The sequence below is a fragment of the Acomys minous genome, assembly GCF_964271855.1.
Source record: "Acomys minous genome assembly, chromosome: 6".
In the NCBI taxonomy this organism is placed as follows: domain Eukaryota; kingdom Metazoa; phylum Chordata; class Mammalia; order Rodentia; family Muridae; genus Acomys; species Acomys minous.
The window spans coordinates 67005973-67024245 of record NC_140487.1 but is presented as its reverse complement, the minus strand read 5'-3'; the positions used below and the strand labels follow the sequence as shown (position 1 = coordinate 67024245).

Sequence of the window (18273 nt, the reverse complement as noted above, 5' to 3'; positions counted from 1 at the left end):
CTGTGCCACGAGCCCTCTTGCCAGACTTTAGTACCTTGCACATGGTAGGTGCTCAGTACTTCGTGACGCTGTCTTAGCACACAGCTTCACAATCTGGAAGAGGCTTTTCTACCTAACCACCAGATTAGCTCCTGTATCTATGGAGTTGTCACACAAGGACAGGGACATTTGGGTTTTGCTGTTAGGACAGTTCTGCTTAGGAACAATTTGAGAAGAGGTGGGAGAAGGTTCACTCATTTTCAGAGATGCTTGGCTGGGGTCATGATATTGCAAAAACATGTCCACCTAGAATACCATGTCTCCATTTAAAAATCTTTATACTTTCCCAAATACTAAACATATCTCTATCACATAAAATACAGACTAGTTTTTCATCTATTATCTCATCATATATATTGGAAATACTTAAATTGTCCCATCTCATCATTCTGAAATACAGAACGCATGCGTGTTTAACCATGCTGTGGTGTCTGGCACTTATGGCCGAGATCTGGTTGTCACAGAAAATATTTCTGGTTGCTTTGTCAGCATGGAAAGGAACCACCAATCCTGGACTAAGGTGAGTAAAAGGCCATGCTTGAAGTTCCTTGGCTAGTGCAGGTAGGGTGATTTCAAAATGAAAGTTATCTTAAGGAGTCCAGTGTAATTCAGATTCTTAGGGGAGATTTTTCTTCCCTCCCGCCTAGTGACGAATCTGAGAGAAGAAGTTTCCTTATCTAGCCCTCTCCTTAGGAGGCTGCTTTGCTGGTTTATATGGCCATCCCTGCGTGGAAATATAGTGGCTTGTCTTAAATAAGATGTCTTCCTTCGTGTAACGAGTGTGCTCTCTGCCAGGCTCCTTTTACAGCAGATCGCGAACATTTTGGTGTCCTATAAAGGGAAACGACATGCATTATTTTGTGGCTAGTGTCATGTTGAGAGTCGGATAAGTGACGTCACCATCTGTCACTGTTGCAGAGTAAGGCTCTTCCCGATTCTGTTGTGTCTAAAGTTCTGACCAAATTTCACTCTTACTGTAAAGCTCTGTAACCGTCAGTCCTGTGCTCATGTTGGGAAAGATGTGAAAAAGACTGGTGTGTCTCTTCTCTCAAACTCAAAACCCAGCAGGGAAAGGAGCTATCAGACAACAAATACAATGTGGGATGAGCGAAGACAACCAGGCATTTGGGCCGCAGGCTTGTGACAACTGATAGATGTGCCAACTGGATTCGAGTGCATCCTTTTCTTTTATTAGCTTCTTGATGTATGTTTATGATTTGTGGTTGAATCAAAAATATATGCTCTTTAGAAATGCATTTCCTCTTTAGAACATGCCTGTCCATTTTATGTCTTAATCTTACCCAGGCTTTTTATGATGCTATACTTAACCTTTTCCCATTGAACCACTGATATGTGTGTGTACTTATGGAATTTTTCCTTTAATTCTTATGAGTTGTAATCCCTTTACAGTAAATCACTATATACTACTCAATCATTTCCAGTTAAATCACTGTATTTGCTGAATATGCATCTCTAGCCATTGTCTGTCTCTACACATCCACCACACTAATGGGAGGCCCTGGAGGGCCTGGGTGTAAGAATACAATCATGGTATTTACCATATTTACTCTTTAGCGAGAGTGCATGAGCTGCTAGACAGAGATATACGTTATGAGTCTGCTGTCTTCAGTAATGCGGCAGGTGGGGAGTGCACAGGAGGTTTCAGGGAGAGCGAGGGGGCCTTACAAGTTTCTTTTCTGGGATGTGAAAACAACGCAAAGGGAAGATTGGAGAGGGATGCTCGGGGACGTGTGAAAAGGGAGCCTATCCAATAGGCAGAGCGGCCTGTGAATAGAGCAGGGAAATTTGAAGTTCAAGACAGAGGACCATGATGTAGTTGTGAATCCAAGGCGCTTGGCTGCAGATGGATAGCATCTCCAGCACTGACACTCTAGGGAAGTGAGTTCAGACCAAAGTTCCAGGGACTGAGCCCAGGGAACTCCATGTTTAGAGGCCAGAACTGGAGAGAAGTCATCCCGGGTCTTTATGCATCAGATTTCAAGATACAGATACTTATTTATATTTTATTACAGGTTAGTTTAACATTATGTTAAGCATTTTAATAACTAGATATTCATGATAAGACGCTAATCAGTCCAGGAGGTAGCATTTAAGCACGAGGACCTGAGTTTGATTCCTAGAATGCACATTTTAAGAGCCAGGCATGGTGGCACACTGTTGTAGTCCTGGCATTGGACAGGCAGAGAAAGACAAGTGGATCCTGTCCCTGCCCCCAAGTCCAGGGAGAGACTCTGTGTCCAAAACAAAAACAAAAAGAGGGAGAGGAAGGCAAATGATGATGGCTCATCTACAGGCATACACACACACACCTGCACACACACACACACACCTGCACACACACACACACACACACACACCTGCACACACACACACACACACACACACCTACACACACACACCTACACACACACACCTGCACACACACACCTGCACACACACACACCTGCACACACAAGAATATACATGAGCAAAACCATGAAGCTGCACAGGCAGTACACAGTGAGCAGCGACTGCCGCCTCCAGCCCCCCACCCCCACTCTCTCCTTAGAGAAAGCCACTTTCGAAAGTTTCTGACTTTTCAGTTTCTGGTGGCTCCCCTGTGGAGAGGTGTTAATTCTTCTTAATCAGCACCCTCAAAAATTCATAAAATTCTTTCTAATCCAGGGATGGTGGTGCATGTCTGTGATCCCAGCATCCCAGCACTTGGGAAACGGAGGCAGAAGCTATCAGGAGCTCAAGGCAGCCTCAGCTATTTAAGAGATTGAAGGCCAGGCAGGTTTATATGAGATAACCAAACCAAACCAATCCAAAGTGGAGGTGGAGGAGTTGGGGGGTTAAAAGGACAGACCATCAGTGTAGGGACTGCAATAGAACTAGACTTAATACTGCAAAGCACAAAGAAGTGCCAAGACTTCTACAGCCTGTGCTTTGGTTCAGGAACGAGATAAACGTCAAACAAGCACAAACTCTCCCCATACTTAAAGTGTATCCACATGCCTGTGTGCTTGTGCGCATGGGCATAGAGAACAATGTATACACTCATAGATAAAGTCAGGGAGGAGAGGCAGAGCTCTCATCTCTGGCTGCAGGGTTAGCTGAGCTTGGACAAGCTATTACCTACTGTAGGTTTAGGGGAGTGAAAATGCTCACAGCTCATGGAAATGCCAGGTGAGTGACTCTGAGGAATAACTTCTAAGCATCTGCTCACTAGAGTACGGACAGCATAGCATGGATGTCTCAATTACTGTGCATCAGTTTGGCGATATGCTCCTGGCCTAGAATGACTGAGTCTGTGGCTTGGAAGGCCACAGCTTCAACAGTTATTTTAATGAACAGGTTCTCCTTCTAGCCAGGGGGAAACTGTGGCAAGAGAAGCAAAGTATTAGTCTCTGTTAAATACTAGTTAAATTTCAGGGGATTCCAAAGTGATGGATTAACCAAAATGATGGATTATTACTGGCAACTAAGTATTCATGGGTGATATGACATGAAGTCATTGATTAGCTTTTAAATACCCTAGCACCACTACCCACCTACCCCTACATGCCCCAAAAATGAAGATACAAAGGTAGCTAGATTATAAAGCTGTTATAATGTTTGGAGCTGGGTTATAATATAGTCACACTATCCTGTCTTCTCTAATGTGGACACGTTTGGTCATTTTCATAAGAAAGAGATGTGGTTCAGTGGTTAGAGTACTTGATGCTCTTCCAGAGGACCCACGTTTATTTCTCAGCTCCCATATGGTGGCTTGCAAGCATCTGTAACTCCTGTTTCATGAGACCTGACATTTTCTTTTGGCCTCCGTGGGTACCATACATTTGAACATGGGGCATATACATACACATAGGTAAAACCTTCATACATACAAAATAAAATGAATCTAAACAAAGAAAAATTTAAACCGAAATATTACGGGGAAGTCACACTTTGCAGTGGTTTCCAGTGGGGCAATCGTGTCAAATACAAGATAATCTAACATCACAAGCTGAGTTATCTTAGTGACAGGCTTAATTCAGTTTTAAATAAAGTGTCAGACCTTCACTTTGGCCTGCTGAAGTAGGTTTTTACAATTCTCCCGACTGAGGTTTTTACAATGACCTTCCTTGGAGTGACACCTTTCAGGCTATAATTTTACCCCTTTACAAAAGAAGAGTCTGCCCTAAAGGTGAACACAGGTGTCTTGCCTTGCAAAATCAGTTCCAACAAGCAGATCTTCGTGCTCCTGCTTTTCCCATCCGTGTTGCTAAGGCCCTGGAACCAGAGTGGACTCTCCTTATCGCTTAGTAATTAGTGTGTTTACAAGAGACAACTGCACTATCCCCCACCCCTCCAGGCAAGAGCCTTAGGAACTTGAATGCAACCTGACATGCATGACATCCTATGCATCTCACGTTTGTGATCTTGGGTTGTTGTTGTTGTTGTTTTTTTATGGGCAGCAACTTCTGTTAGTTTTGTTTTTTTCCAAGTAAAATACTTGACTATTTTAAACAAAACTGAGATATACTATTTCCCCAAATCCACCCAAAAGCAACTGATAGAACATCTTTTGTGTGTCAGGCATGAAGGGAAGACTCCTTTTGCTCCTATACTGACAGATAATGTGGGGTCCCTGTGAGCAAACCATCCTGGTTATTAAAGGATGCCTGGGATGGATGCACTGAAGCAGAGCTGGAGAGGCTAAGAACGGAGAACAGAGAATAAGGTAAGAGAAGCGGTGCGCAGCCAGGCGTGGTGGCGCTCGCCTTTAATCCCAGCACTCGGGAGGCAGAGGCAGGTAGATCGCTGCGAGTTCGAGGCCAGCCTGATCTACAAAGTGAGTCCAGGACAGCCAAGGCTACACAGAGAAACTCTGTTTCGAAAAACCAAAGAGAGAGAGAGAGAGAGAGAGAGAGAGAGAGAGAGAGAGAGAGAGAGAGAGAGAAGAGTTGCGGCCTCAGGTCAGAGGCGGGATCACAACCACAGGGAACTCCGTGCCTTGTCAGAATCATAAGCTGCTCAGTCCCCATTGTATTTTCCACCCCTGAATATCATGTAAGTGACAAATGGTGGAAACGGGTACGACGCTGGATTTCTAACACGAGATCTAAACACAGTTCCTCCCCAGGTAAACAACATAGTGTTAAATGATTTATCATGTTTGTAATTGAGCCGTCTAACAGGGAGAGAGGAAAAGCAGGGCACAGGGGTAGACAATGATCATCTGACCTACCTGGGGACCGCCCACACAACCAGCTGCTGTGCCCCACCTCCAGGTCCAAGATAAACTCAGTATTTTATGTCCCTCTATTCTGTTGGGAGCAAAGTCAACAATCAGCTGGCCTGAAGAAGTGGCAGGTGACGTGATATGAGGAAGCAAGAACTGACTGACCTACAGGGAGGTTGTGGTGGAAAGAATCATATCACCTGACTCGCTGGCTTGTCACTTGCCCCTGGGTTCAGAATTTCAGCAGATGGAAAACTCTCTGCTGGTAGCCTACGCCTTTTTTTCCCTTAGATGGCTCTTTATTGCCACCTATGGAATGCTGAACTTGTGGAGAAGGTGGGCACTGAGTTTCCACACGCTGTGAGGACTGCCTGGCACTGAAGCAGGTGGGAAAGACCAAGGCGAGATCACTAGTGGGCTTCCTGCCAAGGCACCGGCTCCTGGGGCAGCCTTTAGCTGCGGACTTGTTTCCTTACTGCCCAGTTTTCGTTCAGGTTGCCTTCTCCATGGGTTCTTGTCAGAGATGGGGATGAGCTGGGGGAGGAGCGGGTTGTGAAGGGACCAGTGGAGAGGGAGAAGACGGAAGAGGACTGGGAAGCAGTTGTAAAGCAAGCACCCGGGAGATGGGGGAGGTACACTTTGTTTCCGTTTCTTTAAGCTGCCTTGGTTCCTCAGTCTCTTTGCTTCTCTTGTTCTCTTCATCCAGGCACCCCCAGAGCCACTTTACAGGTACAAAGCGTCTCCTGTACAGCATTTTCCTTTTTCACTGGCTGCCTTTCACACAGACTTCACCTTGGTATCAGTGAGGCTTCCCTTTTCATCTATTTGATGATATGTGCGTACACAGTGTGTAATGAATATCATAATCAGACTAACATGACCCTCACCACTCTAACTGTAATTAGATTCCACAGAACTTATTTACCTTATCACTAAATGCTGGTTTCCTCTGACCAGCTTGTCCCCAGTGCGCTTCTGAGAGTTTACTTTTTCTAGACTCCACGTATCAGTGACGTCACACAGCAGTTGGGTTGTACTAATTATGTATTTTATAGCATAATGTCCTCCAGGTTCACCCATATTGTCAGAATGGTACGACTGCCTTTATCTGTAGCCAAACAGTATTCCATCAGATATGTGTGCCAGGATTTAGAAAGCCAGTCCATTTGCTGATGGCATGAGCGGTCTCCGCGTCCTAGTTGTGGTGGCTGGTGCTTCAGGGAACATGGGGATATGGAACTCTCTTTGAGCCACTGTTTTCATTTTCATTGAGGGTAATTACATTGGAAAAAGTTTGAGTGATCAAGTGGTTATTTTTCTCCCAAAGAAGACGCTTCTGAGAAAGAAATGAAATAATTGAAAATATCTAAACTCTAAAACAGGCATTCTATAAAATATGGCAAATTTGGCTCAAAGTAATTGTATTTTAGAATGATTACCATCCACTTCCAAGCATTGCTTTTTTTAAAAAAAATAAACTTTATTAGTTCAAAAATTTGTTAAATGTCTTCATAGCTTTAATGGCTCATAGTCAGTGGACAGGGATGGTACTTGAATTAGGAAAGGTGTGTTTGGCAAAGGTATAAGGAGTGACCACGCTGAGGGTATAGACAGCAGGGAAGACATGTCAAGGCCTGTGTAAGGATCGTCAGAACATGCAGGAGATCTAAGCACTAATGGCCTGCTGCTGAGAGCTGTGAGACGGGGGTAGCAGGAAGGGAGTAGAGATCTGTGTATACGCACGGCAGATGTGAAAGGACAGAAAATAACTTCCTTCTGATAATGAACTTGCCCTCCCATTGGCTAATGGACACTTTTGGTAAATTAAAAGGAGCCAACCATATTCCCAGTATTTCACAGTGAATGGTCACTGGGAGCCTCTGGGGCTTCAGGGGAGCTCTTACAGGGGTTGGATGTAATTGCTTGGAGAGCGGCTGGAGATTTCACTAATCAGATGAAAATGAGGATATGCTGAGGCCTTAGAAGGTACTTAAGGGAAAACATCCACAGCCTGGCTCTCAGCTGTCGGTGGGGAGAGAGAAGGGCAGGCTGAAGTGGTGCAAGTTGGGTTTTTTTCCTTCCCACCTCTGTAGATTCACAGTGTGCTCTTCTCCTTGCCTGCACTGTAAGGCCCTTCACTGAGATGGCCGACAGAGGAGTGGACCAGGGGCTGAATAAGAAATTCAAAGTCTCCTTTTGTGACGAAGATACTGAGAATGAAAGGCAGATGACAGCACGAGACATCGGAGAGACCCAGAGCCAAAGGCCTGAGAGGGCCAAGGATGAGGAGTTGGAGGGTCCCAAGTCTCCCCCAAAAGATGAACTTTATACTTCTCAGAACGGAGACAAGACCAGTCCAGTGCCTGCTCTTGGGATGTCAGTTTCAGACCTACCCAAATGTCCAGAGACACCATACAGCAAGAGCAGGCTGCCAGCCACCGACAACCCCTCTACTCCCAAAGTGAGTAAACTATGGAGAAGAGGGCCAGGTCTCGGATCTGTTCTCCTGTGGGCCAGCTGATGGGTGGCAAGGTCATAGTCATTTACATATATGCAAATGAACTTGCCTTACAGACTAGATATATCTTCAGTTACCTGTTTCCTAGTGGGAATGGGGGCCAGTTTAAAGTTACCGAATGAAATGTCTAACTGCTTGTTCCCCGCAACCAGTAACTATTTGATGTTGGCCCCACATACAGCTTAGTTGAAAAGGTCACAGTTAAAGACCATTGGAACTGGAAGAGATGCAGAGATCCACAGACACCCTGTGTACTTTGCACATAATCAATTTCCAAGAGATGAGCTGTCTTGGCCATTGTTGGAGACAGGACTGGATACCTCATCTTTTTGGTTTAGTCTGTTTTCCTTCCCTTATGCCAAATGGTTGTATGTGTGGGTAATTGTTTACCAATTGTCTAATACTGAATGCTCACGTTTACCATCTGCACACACTCATGTCTGCGGCTGTTGCTCTCCTCGGCACACAGTCCCTCTGCTTTTGGCCGAGTGCAGTATTGGCACCTTTATTACACTTGAGCAAAGCAGTTCTTTAAAAACTGAAAGTGGCAGCAATTAAGGCAATGGTCGCCCATCGTTCACAAATTCCTTTCTTTATGCTGAATCACACTGTTCTTTTGTTAAAGCGAAGGCCTGGGGACGGTTCCGTGTGGTAGGCTCTGATGCCATGGTGTGTGATTCTCTAGGATGAGTATTAGCTCTGCTCCCTGCCAGCTCAGCTTGAGGTACTTAAGACCATTAGAATCCGTGTGCTCCTGCTTGCAGCCCAGTTGCTGTCAGCAGGACTCTGTAGTGCCTGCTGAGTGTCTGCTCTACGCCTGACAGGGAATCCTAGCCTTCTTGTCTGAACTGTAGACAAACAAAGAGGTTCTGATGCCCATCAGGGGATGTTTCACTCTTCAATACCAACCAATCGATTACCTGTTTTTCTTCTTGAGAACCACAGGACACAATCTGTTTTCAGTCCATTTACCGTGTATCTGGAGATGGGGAGAGTGGTATTTTGGGAGCTCTCTGTGAAGGCTGACTCCCAGCAGGTTGGTTAGGAAAGAGAGAAAGGTGGTGGTAGTTGGGGCAGGTTTTAGTGGATGGTGGAAGAGAATGGGCTTTGAGTGGGAGTATGTAGGCAAGACATGTGCTCTGCATACATGTGCGTTCCATCCGATGTGCCCCGTTAGCAGACCCTCTGCTGGAAGACACTGTTTACTTTCTTCAGCAAGTGCCCCCCATTTACTAAGCAAACAAAGCAGTAATAGATGCTCAGATATTGTGACGTGAAAGAATGGCAGACTACGAGGAGCAGAAGTTGGGAGTTAAATCTACAAACAGTAGGGAAGTTGTTGTTTGTTTGTTTGTTTGTTTGTAGGAAGTGCTGTCTGAGGAAATCCTTAAGGAATTAACTGGAGTTAGCCAAGTAGAGAGGGGAAGGAGATGAGATCTGGCACATTCAGGACTACTTCTGACCTGGACTCTGGTACCCACACATTGATCACTTGCCCCTGGTGGGGCAGCCTTGCCAGGCCACAGAGGAAAAGGATACAGGCCGTCCAGATGAGACCTGATAGGCTGAGGTCAGATGATAGGGGAGGAGGGCTCCCCTTTGTGAGGACTGGGGGGCAGGGAGGACTGGGAGGTGACAAGGGAGGGGGCTACAATTGGGCTGTAAAGTGAACCAAAAACCCCTAAAGTTCAAAAATAAAAAATAAGGGGCTCAGAGGTTAAGAGCACTGCCTGCTCTTCCAAAGGTCCTTAGTTCAATTCCCAGTCAACCACATGGTGGCTCACAACCATCTATAATGAGATCTGGTGCCCTCTTCTAGCTTGCAGGTGTACATTCAGGCAAAACATTGTATACATAATAAATAAATAAATTAAAAATAATAATAAAATAAAAAATAAAAAAGCACAGGGCATCCACTAAGGGACAGGGGAAAGGAAAACTACTTGTTATTCAGAGGGACACAAGTCTCTGTGTAAAAAAACCAGCTGGAAGTGAGGTAAGATGGGTAGGCAGAGGAGAGAAGTTTGGGGGAAGAAGACAGAAATGTGGAGTAAATAAGTGGCTAAGTCGGGCACGGGAAAACAGCTGAAGCCAGGGATCTGTTTCGTTATATGTGGCATGTAGGAAGCCAGGGAAACCGTAGGCGAGGATGAGGCCACATGGCTTGGATGCTGGTGTGAGGAGAGATCTCCAGTCATGCCACGTTGAACAGGTATAGAGCACGGAGAGGTAGGTCCAGGGGAAAACACCTGCTCCACGATGACAGGTTTGAGCCAGGGTGGGAGCAGACCAGGGTGGCAGGCAGTGGAGCTCTGCTGACGACACCTCTGCTGAGGCACAGGAGCGGAGGGGAGGCTTCTTTCAGCTTTTCCCAAGAGGTGCAAACAGAAATCGTGTGACACTAATGTCCTCTCCACAAGGGATTCTCGGCAGAATTACTGAAGAACAGAAAAGCATCTTTAGGCAGTACTAAGGTTGCTGCAGCTGACGGCATTAAACACTGGCTCACTGTGACTCCATCACAAGATCACTGATTCAAGATTCAGAGGTTTAACTGGCCTCTGAATTAGCAACAACCAAATACTATAACGCTGTCTTGATAGGGGGTGCCTTCTCGCCATCTTTAGAAGTCAAGCAGCCACCCCCCACCTCTCCCTTAGTTGGCCATTCAGAGTTGTCAGTCACTAGACATTCATCTATCCTCTGGAGGGCACATACCCTTTCCACTGCTTTTCAGTCTGCTCTAACTTCCAGGCAAGGCTTTCTTTCATAAGGGATGTTAATGGAATCTTTTCCTGTGTCATGGGAGATCACAAATTCTATTGGCCTTCATGTTTCCAGGCTAGAAATTCTAGTGTCTCTGCCATGATATGAATTTCCCCAAGTTTTATCTGCAAATGTCAGAGGTTTTTATTTTCCTTAAGGTATGGCAAAAGAATTTCATGTGGCATTACAGATATGGACACCCTTCATTTCATATGTGGAAGACGCATTTTACTTGGCATTATAAAACAAACATTCCTTGGGGATGGTCTAGTACAACTGAGTTATTTCCAAGATCACACTGATAATGGAGACAGATCATTATGTGCTATAGTTTTGCTTGTTTTGAAGCCATGATACATTATCAGTGTGGGTTTTGAACACAGCCCTATGATTATTCACTGTGTGAACTTTAAGATCCATGCACGACCCCTATAAAAGAAAGCCTTAGTGCCAATGCCATATTTTCTCTACCTACAAAAGTTATGCTAATTGTTATGCTTTGGAGCATCTTTCATTTCTGCTTATGTCATTTAGTGAGTATTTATTAAGTCTAACAGTATTTAAAGACATTATTTAATGAGTCAGATGATAGTTTGGCTTCTGATTTTACACTGAAAAATCATGGGCAGAGACCATCAAAATGGTAGGATTCTTTGCTAGCCGCCCCCAAGGGCAATGAGCACACTGTAAAGCTCCATCTTGAGCACGTGTATGCCATTGTGTGCTGGCAGAACTGCAGCATGGCTGCTTCTCCAGACCCTGGCACTTATGTCTAATGGCATCCCGCTCTCTCAGACCCTTTGTCTTTGAACTTGACAGCTGGTTAAACTCTGGTTAAGTCTAGGTTCAGTTAGGTTAGCTAGTCCTCATTTTCCCATAAATTGGTAGCTAGTAATAGCCATATCAAAGCCAATAAATCTTTTTTAAATTAAATTAATTTATTTATTCACTTTACATCTCAAGTGCATCCTCCTCCCTCCTCTCTTCCTGGTCCCACCCTCCTACCCTCTTCTCCCTTTCTCCCCTGCCCTTCTTTTCAGAAAAGAGGAGGACCACCCCCCCCAACTCCATACCAACCCACTCAAGCACACCCAATTCCATTAAGACAAAGCCTTGAAATCATGATTACTTTAAACCATATACTTTTTAGAGCTATGATTGTTTACTAATATCCACTCAGCACAGTGTAAAAATAGTTGGGAGGGCTTTAGCTGCTAGACTATATGGAGTGGTTTTCTTCTAGTATGTGATGTATTTACTTATTCTTAGAACTATACACTTGAACTATTACCACTGCACTTCTCCAGAACACATACTTTAAGTATCTATAACAGTGTCTGCCATTTGTGAGTGTATATACATATACATGGTCATTTATACTAAGTTCTACCTCTTTACAATACTGGTTAGGATGCAATTAGTTAAAAATCTGTATAAGCCTTTTGTTCTTTCATTTCTACTTCTAAGTGTTGGCAACCCATGGTATAAATGCTGCTATTCTTTCTGGTGCACTCTTTTAATAGCTAAAAACCCATTCCTTATAATAATTTTTAATTAAAAAAATAACATAGTTACATTATTTCCCCTTTCCCTTTCCTCAAACCTCCACCCCTGCACCATTCTCCCCTGCCCCCCTCCTCTCTTAAATTCCTGGCCTCTGGCCTCTTTCTTCTTATTCTAGACAGAGAACTATAGGCATCTAAAAGATGCTGAGAGTACTAGAAATGATGTTCCCCAGGGAATACCAAATGGGTGACTATAGTACCATAGTAACATTATAGTACTGAGGAGGTTGTATTTATGTACTTAGGGATGTATATATGTGGACTATTATTTTTAATCTCTTTATTTCACTTCAAGGGGTTCTTCTCATCTTATGTGTTTAAGTGAATTTGATAACTCCCCTTTTCATATTTAAAAGTATGAACTAGTTCTCTTACAAAGTTAGTAATTCAGACACAGAGAGTTTATCTTTGTGGCCATCAGTATCTACTCTAGCATCAGCCACTAAGCAGGCCCCAAATACTGGGATGAATAGTTAAGAGAGAGCTGATGTATGAGACCATAAGGATGGCATCATCTATAGAATCATCTTGTCCACCTAAATGCAATGTCACCGTCTTTGACATTTGAAGGTAGGGCTTCACAATTAGGAAAACTGCCTGGAAGAAAGGGCGGATCTTAACAAAAACACTGATTCCTGTGTTGATTCAAGAAATGAGGCACCGGGTACAATGCAACTAGTTCTCACTGAGCCACACAGTCTTTTAGCAATAACATCCTTTGGTTCAAATACTAACTAGTTAGTTGATGTGAAACTTTCTTTTACTTTTGAAAGCCCTACTCTAATTCTCCTTTTGTTGCCTTTACTTAGAATTCAGTGGATCAACCAGACATTTCTTCAGTAGGGAAGCTCTCTGCCCGAAGCTGTAAACATTTGAGACTCACGCCTGCTCCCCTTATGGATGAGATGACCTCTTTGTCTCTGGTCAATATCAACCCATTCACTCCAGAGTCCTATAGAAAATTACTCCTTCGATCAAGTGGCAAGAGGAAAACCAGAGACTTTCTGTAAGTGTACGGTTCTCTTAATTTCTGAGAACTTCTTCAGGCAAGTGCTAGAATAAGGTTAGGAGTGAGAACTCTACTTGAACGAAAGTGAAGTAGTGTGTGCGTGTCCGTCATCCCGACAACAGTGCTCCTCACGGGGACTCTTGCACCTTTCCATTCCGATATGTTCCGCAGAGAGCTTTTCAATCAAAGGGTCTGGCAGAGCAAGCAATAGATCTGACTTCCAGCAGACAGCTGGATGCGCCAGGGGCTGACTTCAACGGGCTTCCTTTGCTTCCATGAGGCTAGCAAAGGCTTTCATATCTTAAACTGTACGGTGCTGCTTTGAATTTGGCCTGTGGCACCTGGTGATACTGGTGACAAGAGGCACAGGGCAGCTGTTTGAACTTCTCTGTAGATGATGAAAAACAGAAGAAGACGGGAAAGATAGTACTGCTTTCCAGAGGTGCTAACAATGAAAAGTCAAACTACCCTATTCCCCAAAATGCCACAAAAATGATAGAAATCACCCAAATAAGGATTGTTTGTGTTACTTGTGAACACTGACTGTTTTTGTTACACTTCTCCCTCCCTCTCCCTTGTGTTCGTGTGTGTGTGTGTGTGTGTGTGTGTGTGTGTGTGTGTGTGTGTGTGTGTGTTGGGGGAAATGCACACTCCCTAGCACATGTCTGGAGGGCAGAGGACAACTTAGGGGATCAGTCCTATCCTCCTATGGTGTGGATGGATCCTGGGCTTGAACTCAGGTCAGCAGACTTGCTGGCAGGTGCTCTGCCCCAACTTGTGGATTGTTTCTTTTCCAGTTTTCTTTGACATTTTTTTTATACAATGGAAATAGTTCTAAAATGGGGAAGCTATATGTGTTCATACATACTCAGCAAAATAAATGTACAGCTACCCGTCTAGCTTTGCAAAGCATCTAATGAAAGGTGCTGTTATTTTTTTTTTTAAATTATGACTATGTATTATAGAGCCTTTCGGCTAGATGAGAGTTTTCTCCATATTACTGTCCAGCTCCTAAGCAGTCAGTACCTCGATGCACGTCCACCCAGCCTATTCTGGCTACTAAGAATCCTATTGGTGTTTCACTTGTTAGGCCTCTTTACAAACCTTTACATTACGTACGCCCCTCCCCACTCAGTAAAGCCAGCAGGAAAAAATAGATGGTTTGGATGGAAGTAGACACACTGTAGTGACATCTCCCAGTGTTCAGTAAAGGACAGCCTTCTCCAGGATGCGCGGTGTTGTCACTTTAAGAAGTATCAGAGTGTTGTATTTAGATTTAAGTCACACATATTCATCAGTTGATCTCATGAACATAGTGTCATGTGCTTGCTGCTTCTCCCTTGTACTCCTCTAAAACAGTTGTCGATTCATGCAAAGGAGGATGTTCGCCAATGATTTCTTATTGTAACTGAAAACCTCTTAAGGCAAAATTATATTTCTGCTATATTCACCGTCTAGGCACTCAGTTAAAAGCTGGGTTCTGGGGAGGCTGGGATTGGCTGGTGTGCCTGTGAATAAATGCCTTGAAGTTAGACTGGGTTTCAAATCCAAGTTCTGTACTTGCTAATTGTGGATCATAGTGTGATTTAACGTCCCAGCTTTGGATGGCTCCTCTGGGATAACAGCACCTACCTCCCCTCGCACAAGGGTTCTCAGCCTGTGGGTCATGACCCCTTTGGGTCAAATGACTTTTCACAGGGGTTACATATCTGACATACGTATTCTGCATGTCAGACATTTACATTACAATTCATAGCAGTAGCGAAATCAAAGTTATAAAGTATCAGTGAAAGTAATTTTATGGTTGGGGTTACTACAACGTGAGGAACTGTATTAAGGGGTCCCAGCTTTAGGAAGCCTTAGCATGGCTAGTCAACTTGCCTGGAACGTCCACTCCTTTCATGAAATACTCACATAACTGAGTTGCTGTTTATAGTATCTCCTGATGCCCTACTGTTACCCTGTCCAAGGCTCCTGTGTTGAGTTTCTGGGTTATCTCTGATCCCTAACACAACGTGAAGAGGGGAAGAAATTTCTTCATTTGCAGCTACAGAACTTACCACAGTACCTACGAGTGTGGCCGTTATTCTTTAACCAGCCTTGCTTTAACCTCTTTCCTTTTCAGCGAGGAAACTGGAGAAGGAAAAAGCCAGTCAGAGCAGTGTCTGCCTGCTAAGGTGAGCATGGCCTTCCGGTCCAGCAGCCACAACACAGGCATCTCATCCTACTCCTTCTGCCTGCCTGTCTCTCTGCTTCCTGCCCTTTTGTTCCCTTTCCCTCCCTCTCCCCCTCGCTCCTCCCCCTCATCCTACCCTCCCTCCTCATCAGCCTCCCCCACTGCCCCCTCACCCTTCCCTCCCTCCTCATCAGCCTCCCCCACTGCCCCCTCACCCTTCCCTCCCTCCTCATCAGCCTCCTCCACTGCCCCCTCACCCTTCCTTTGCTCACCTTGCTCCCTCTACCCCTTAATCCTCAGCCACCCCATTCTTCCCTCCCACCATTAACGCTCTCTTTTCCCTCCCTCTACCTTATTCCTCTCTCCCCCTTTATTCTTTTATCTTCCATCACCCTTCCCACCCTCCCCTTCTCTTTCCCTTCCTTTCTCAGTCACACCTGTTTTATAGTTTTAAAGTTTATGTTGCAACAGAATTTACACAGTCTGTAGTTAGCATATAGATAGTTGTTACGTTGGCAAGAAGTAGCTGATAGGCACATTGCTAAGTTACTAGATACATTTTAAAGGTTCCTATTTATGCCTTTATTCTAGGGGAAACTCTGTAACCTGGGGAAGAGAAAGAGTGAGAAAATTAAGCTATTCCCCCCACCCCACCCCCACCCCAAATTGAAATGGAGAAGAGTGGTACTGGTCCAGAGATTTCTTTGTAAAATTTTAGCTGTCAAATGTATCCTTATGTGTTCATTTTTATGATATTCCCCATGTGGTAATCTAATTTATAAAAATAATACTATAGACATGTGATGTGGAGGTCTCTGAAGGCCCAATAATAGGGGAATGGCCAGGTTAAATACAGTCTGAAGGATATTAAATTGCTATTAAGGAAGCTGGGCACAGTGGCACAAGGCAGTAATCCCAGTACTCAGGGAGACACAGGCAGGTGGATTTCTGTGAGTTCGAGGCCAGCCTGGTCTACAATGTGAGTCCAAGACAGTCTAGGCTACACAGACAGACCCTGTCTCAAAAACTCAAAAAAAGAAAAAAAATGCTATTAAGGTATTTCCAGTATGTAGAAACATGTCTCTTATCAGTACTCAGTGTAAAAAACTCAGGAATTTCTATGATGATTACATGCATTACATGTTAACCACAGAGTCAGGGTTAGTAACAGTGACAGCTGTCATTTGAATGCCTTTAAATAGCAGAAACCACACAGTTGCTCTCACTTCCAGTACTAAACTTTTCTTGAGAAAATTTTTCTGCATAAGTAAGTTAATGTGTCCCATGTTCTTTTCTTTCTGGTTTTACTCTCTCTCTTCCCCCCTCTCCCTCTCTCCCTTGGCATAGGTTTCTCATAGCTCAGGCCGGCCTAGAATGTATGGTTCTCCTGAACCTGCCTCCTGAGTGCTAGGGTACCACACAGATGGAGGCAGTGTTTTAAGTGTCAGCACTTGGCTAGTGTAACTGCCACAGGGAAGGCTGCAGCATAGGCCATCAACTTTCACATGCAAACACTTCCTACTCGTGCTTTCACTACTTTTTCCTTTGAGTTTTATTCTTGTTTGTTGTAAGCCATTTGACTGCTTTCTGCTAAAATGCTAAATATGTTCATTAAATGAAGAAAATATATCTATATAAATAGCTGCATAAACGTTACTATCCAGGAGAAACACCTTGGAAATATCAAAACAATGTACACATAAGGCAAAAAAGACACGTGGATCTGTATGCACCGATGTGATGTGTAAATATATGCATATATTTATGGTTGACAAGGGTAGTAAAACGATCCTTAGAGAAAGCAGAATAGTAGAACAGATATGTATACAGATAATTCTAGGCAAGAACGAATTATTTATGATTTTATAAAACCAGGGGAATGGGTTCTTTGTAAGAGGGTGGGTTGGTGGTGAACGGCTGGCAGAAATGTGGACAGTGAGCTGCCTGTTTGGTAGCTAAGATAGGGTGGCTAAGAGTATTTAGTGTCAGTTGGTAGGAGGGCTTTGGTTCTATTGTCAAACAGCTAGGTTTGTAATTCTGCAGAATCATCTTGCAAAGCTGTTGTTATTAGAGGACTTGGAGAGAGAGAGCTGGTACTACAGGCAAATCCAGATATGGGGGAGTCAGAGCTCAGGACTGCGCAAGGGAAAAGGAAACTACAGGGCTGATTGGAATTGTATATAGAAATGATCAATCGAATGATAGTCAAGATTTTTTTAGTTTGCTAAAGTTAGATGAGAAACATTTTTACTAATTGGGACATTTAAAAAAAGATGATGTTGGGGAGAAAAGCATGGAAAATTTAGATTCACGTGTAGTCGTAGAGAGTTCTATCACAATCATAGACTATAAATGTCCATGTGTTGTCATTATGGTAAGATAACTGTGATATGTTGATATAAAACACTTATCAACGTACATACTTCAACATACATAAACACAAGTGAGATGATATATGTGATAAAACATTGTATATTATCACATAATAGTAATGGGCCTGAGGAGATATTGCTACGGTTTTTATGTTACAAACAGAAAACTGGTGAGTTCAATGATTTTCCTGGCTTGGTTTACTTGCTAGAAAACGAGTGATGTTACCAGCTGGCCACCAGGAGAAGGTTTTGTTCCGTTTTGCTGTTTTTGCTTTTGTTTTTTGAGACAGGGTTTCTTCTGTAGTCCTGGCTGTCCTGGACTGCCTACGTAGACCAGGCTGGCCTTGAACTCACAGAGGTCTGCCTGCCTCTGACTCCCTGAGTGCTAGTATTAGAGGCGTGCGCCACCACTCCTCACTGCACGGGGAGTTATTTCTGAGCACATGTGATGGATTAATCCACTTAACAATTTTGTTTCCCAGACTATGACTTCTGTGAAAGCAAATTGAAACAGGAAATGAACTCATTATGAGGTGGAGATACAGCACCACACCTTGAGAAAAGTGGAGAGCCAAAAGAAGGGTTTGCTATTGTTTGTGCT

The 18273-nt window shown here is 43.9% G+C and overlaps 1 protein-coding gene and 1 long non-coding RNA gene across 3 annotated transcripts in view; one reads left to right on the top strand and one right to left on the bottom strand.

Annotated features, from left to right (window-relative positions):
• Positions 1 to 616: 616 nt before the first annotated feature.
• The window catches only part of LOC311599543, a 26502-nt gene continuing 8845 nt past the window's right edge, over positions 617 to 18273 (bottom strand). Inside the window, exon 2 of the long non-coding RNA XR_014779932.1 lies at positions 617 to 870. This is a non-coding gene — a long non-coding RNA (uncharacterized lncRNA). The remainder of the gene's footprint in view (positions 871 to 18273) is intronic.
• WEE2 (WEE2 oocyte meiosis inhibiting kinase) overlaps positions 4574 to 18273 on the top strand; it is a 27061-nt gene continuing 13361 nt past the window's right edge. Inside the window, exons 1-4 of one of the 2 annotated variants that reach the window (XM_084785513.1) lie at positions 4574 to 4765; positions 7397 to 7727; positions 12925 to 13121; positions 15250 to 15301. In XM_084785513.1, the coding sequence (XP_084641639.1) occupies positions 7410 to 7727; positions 12925 to 13121; positions 15250 to 15301 (567 nt within the window). In that variant the 5' untranslated portion in view covers positions 4574 to 4765; positions 7397 to 7409. Of the gene's footprint in view, positions 4766 to 5279; positions 5603 to 7396; positions 7728 to 12924; positions 13122 to 15249; positions 15302 to 18273 lie in introns of those variants that run through there. The other variant, XM_084785512.1, reaches the window with a different exon arrangement.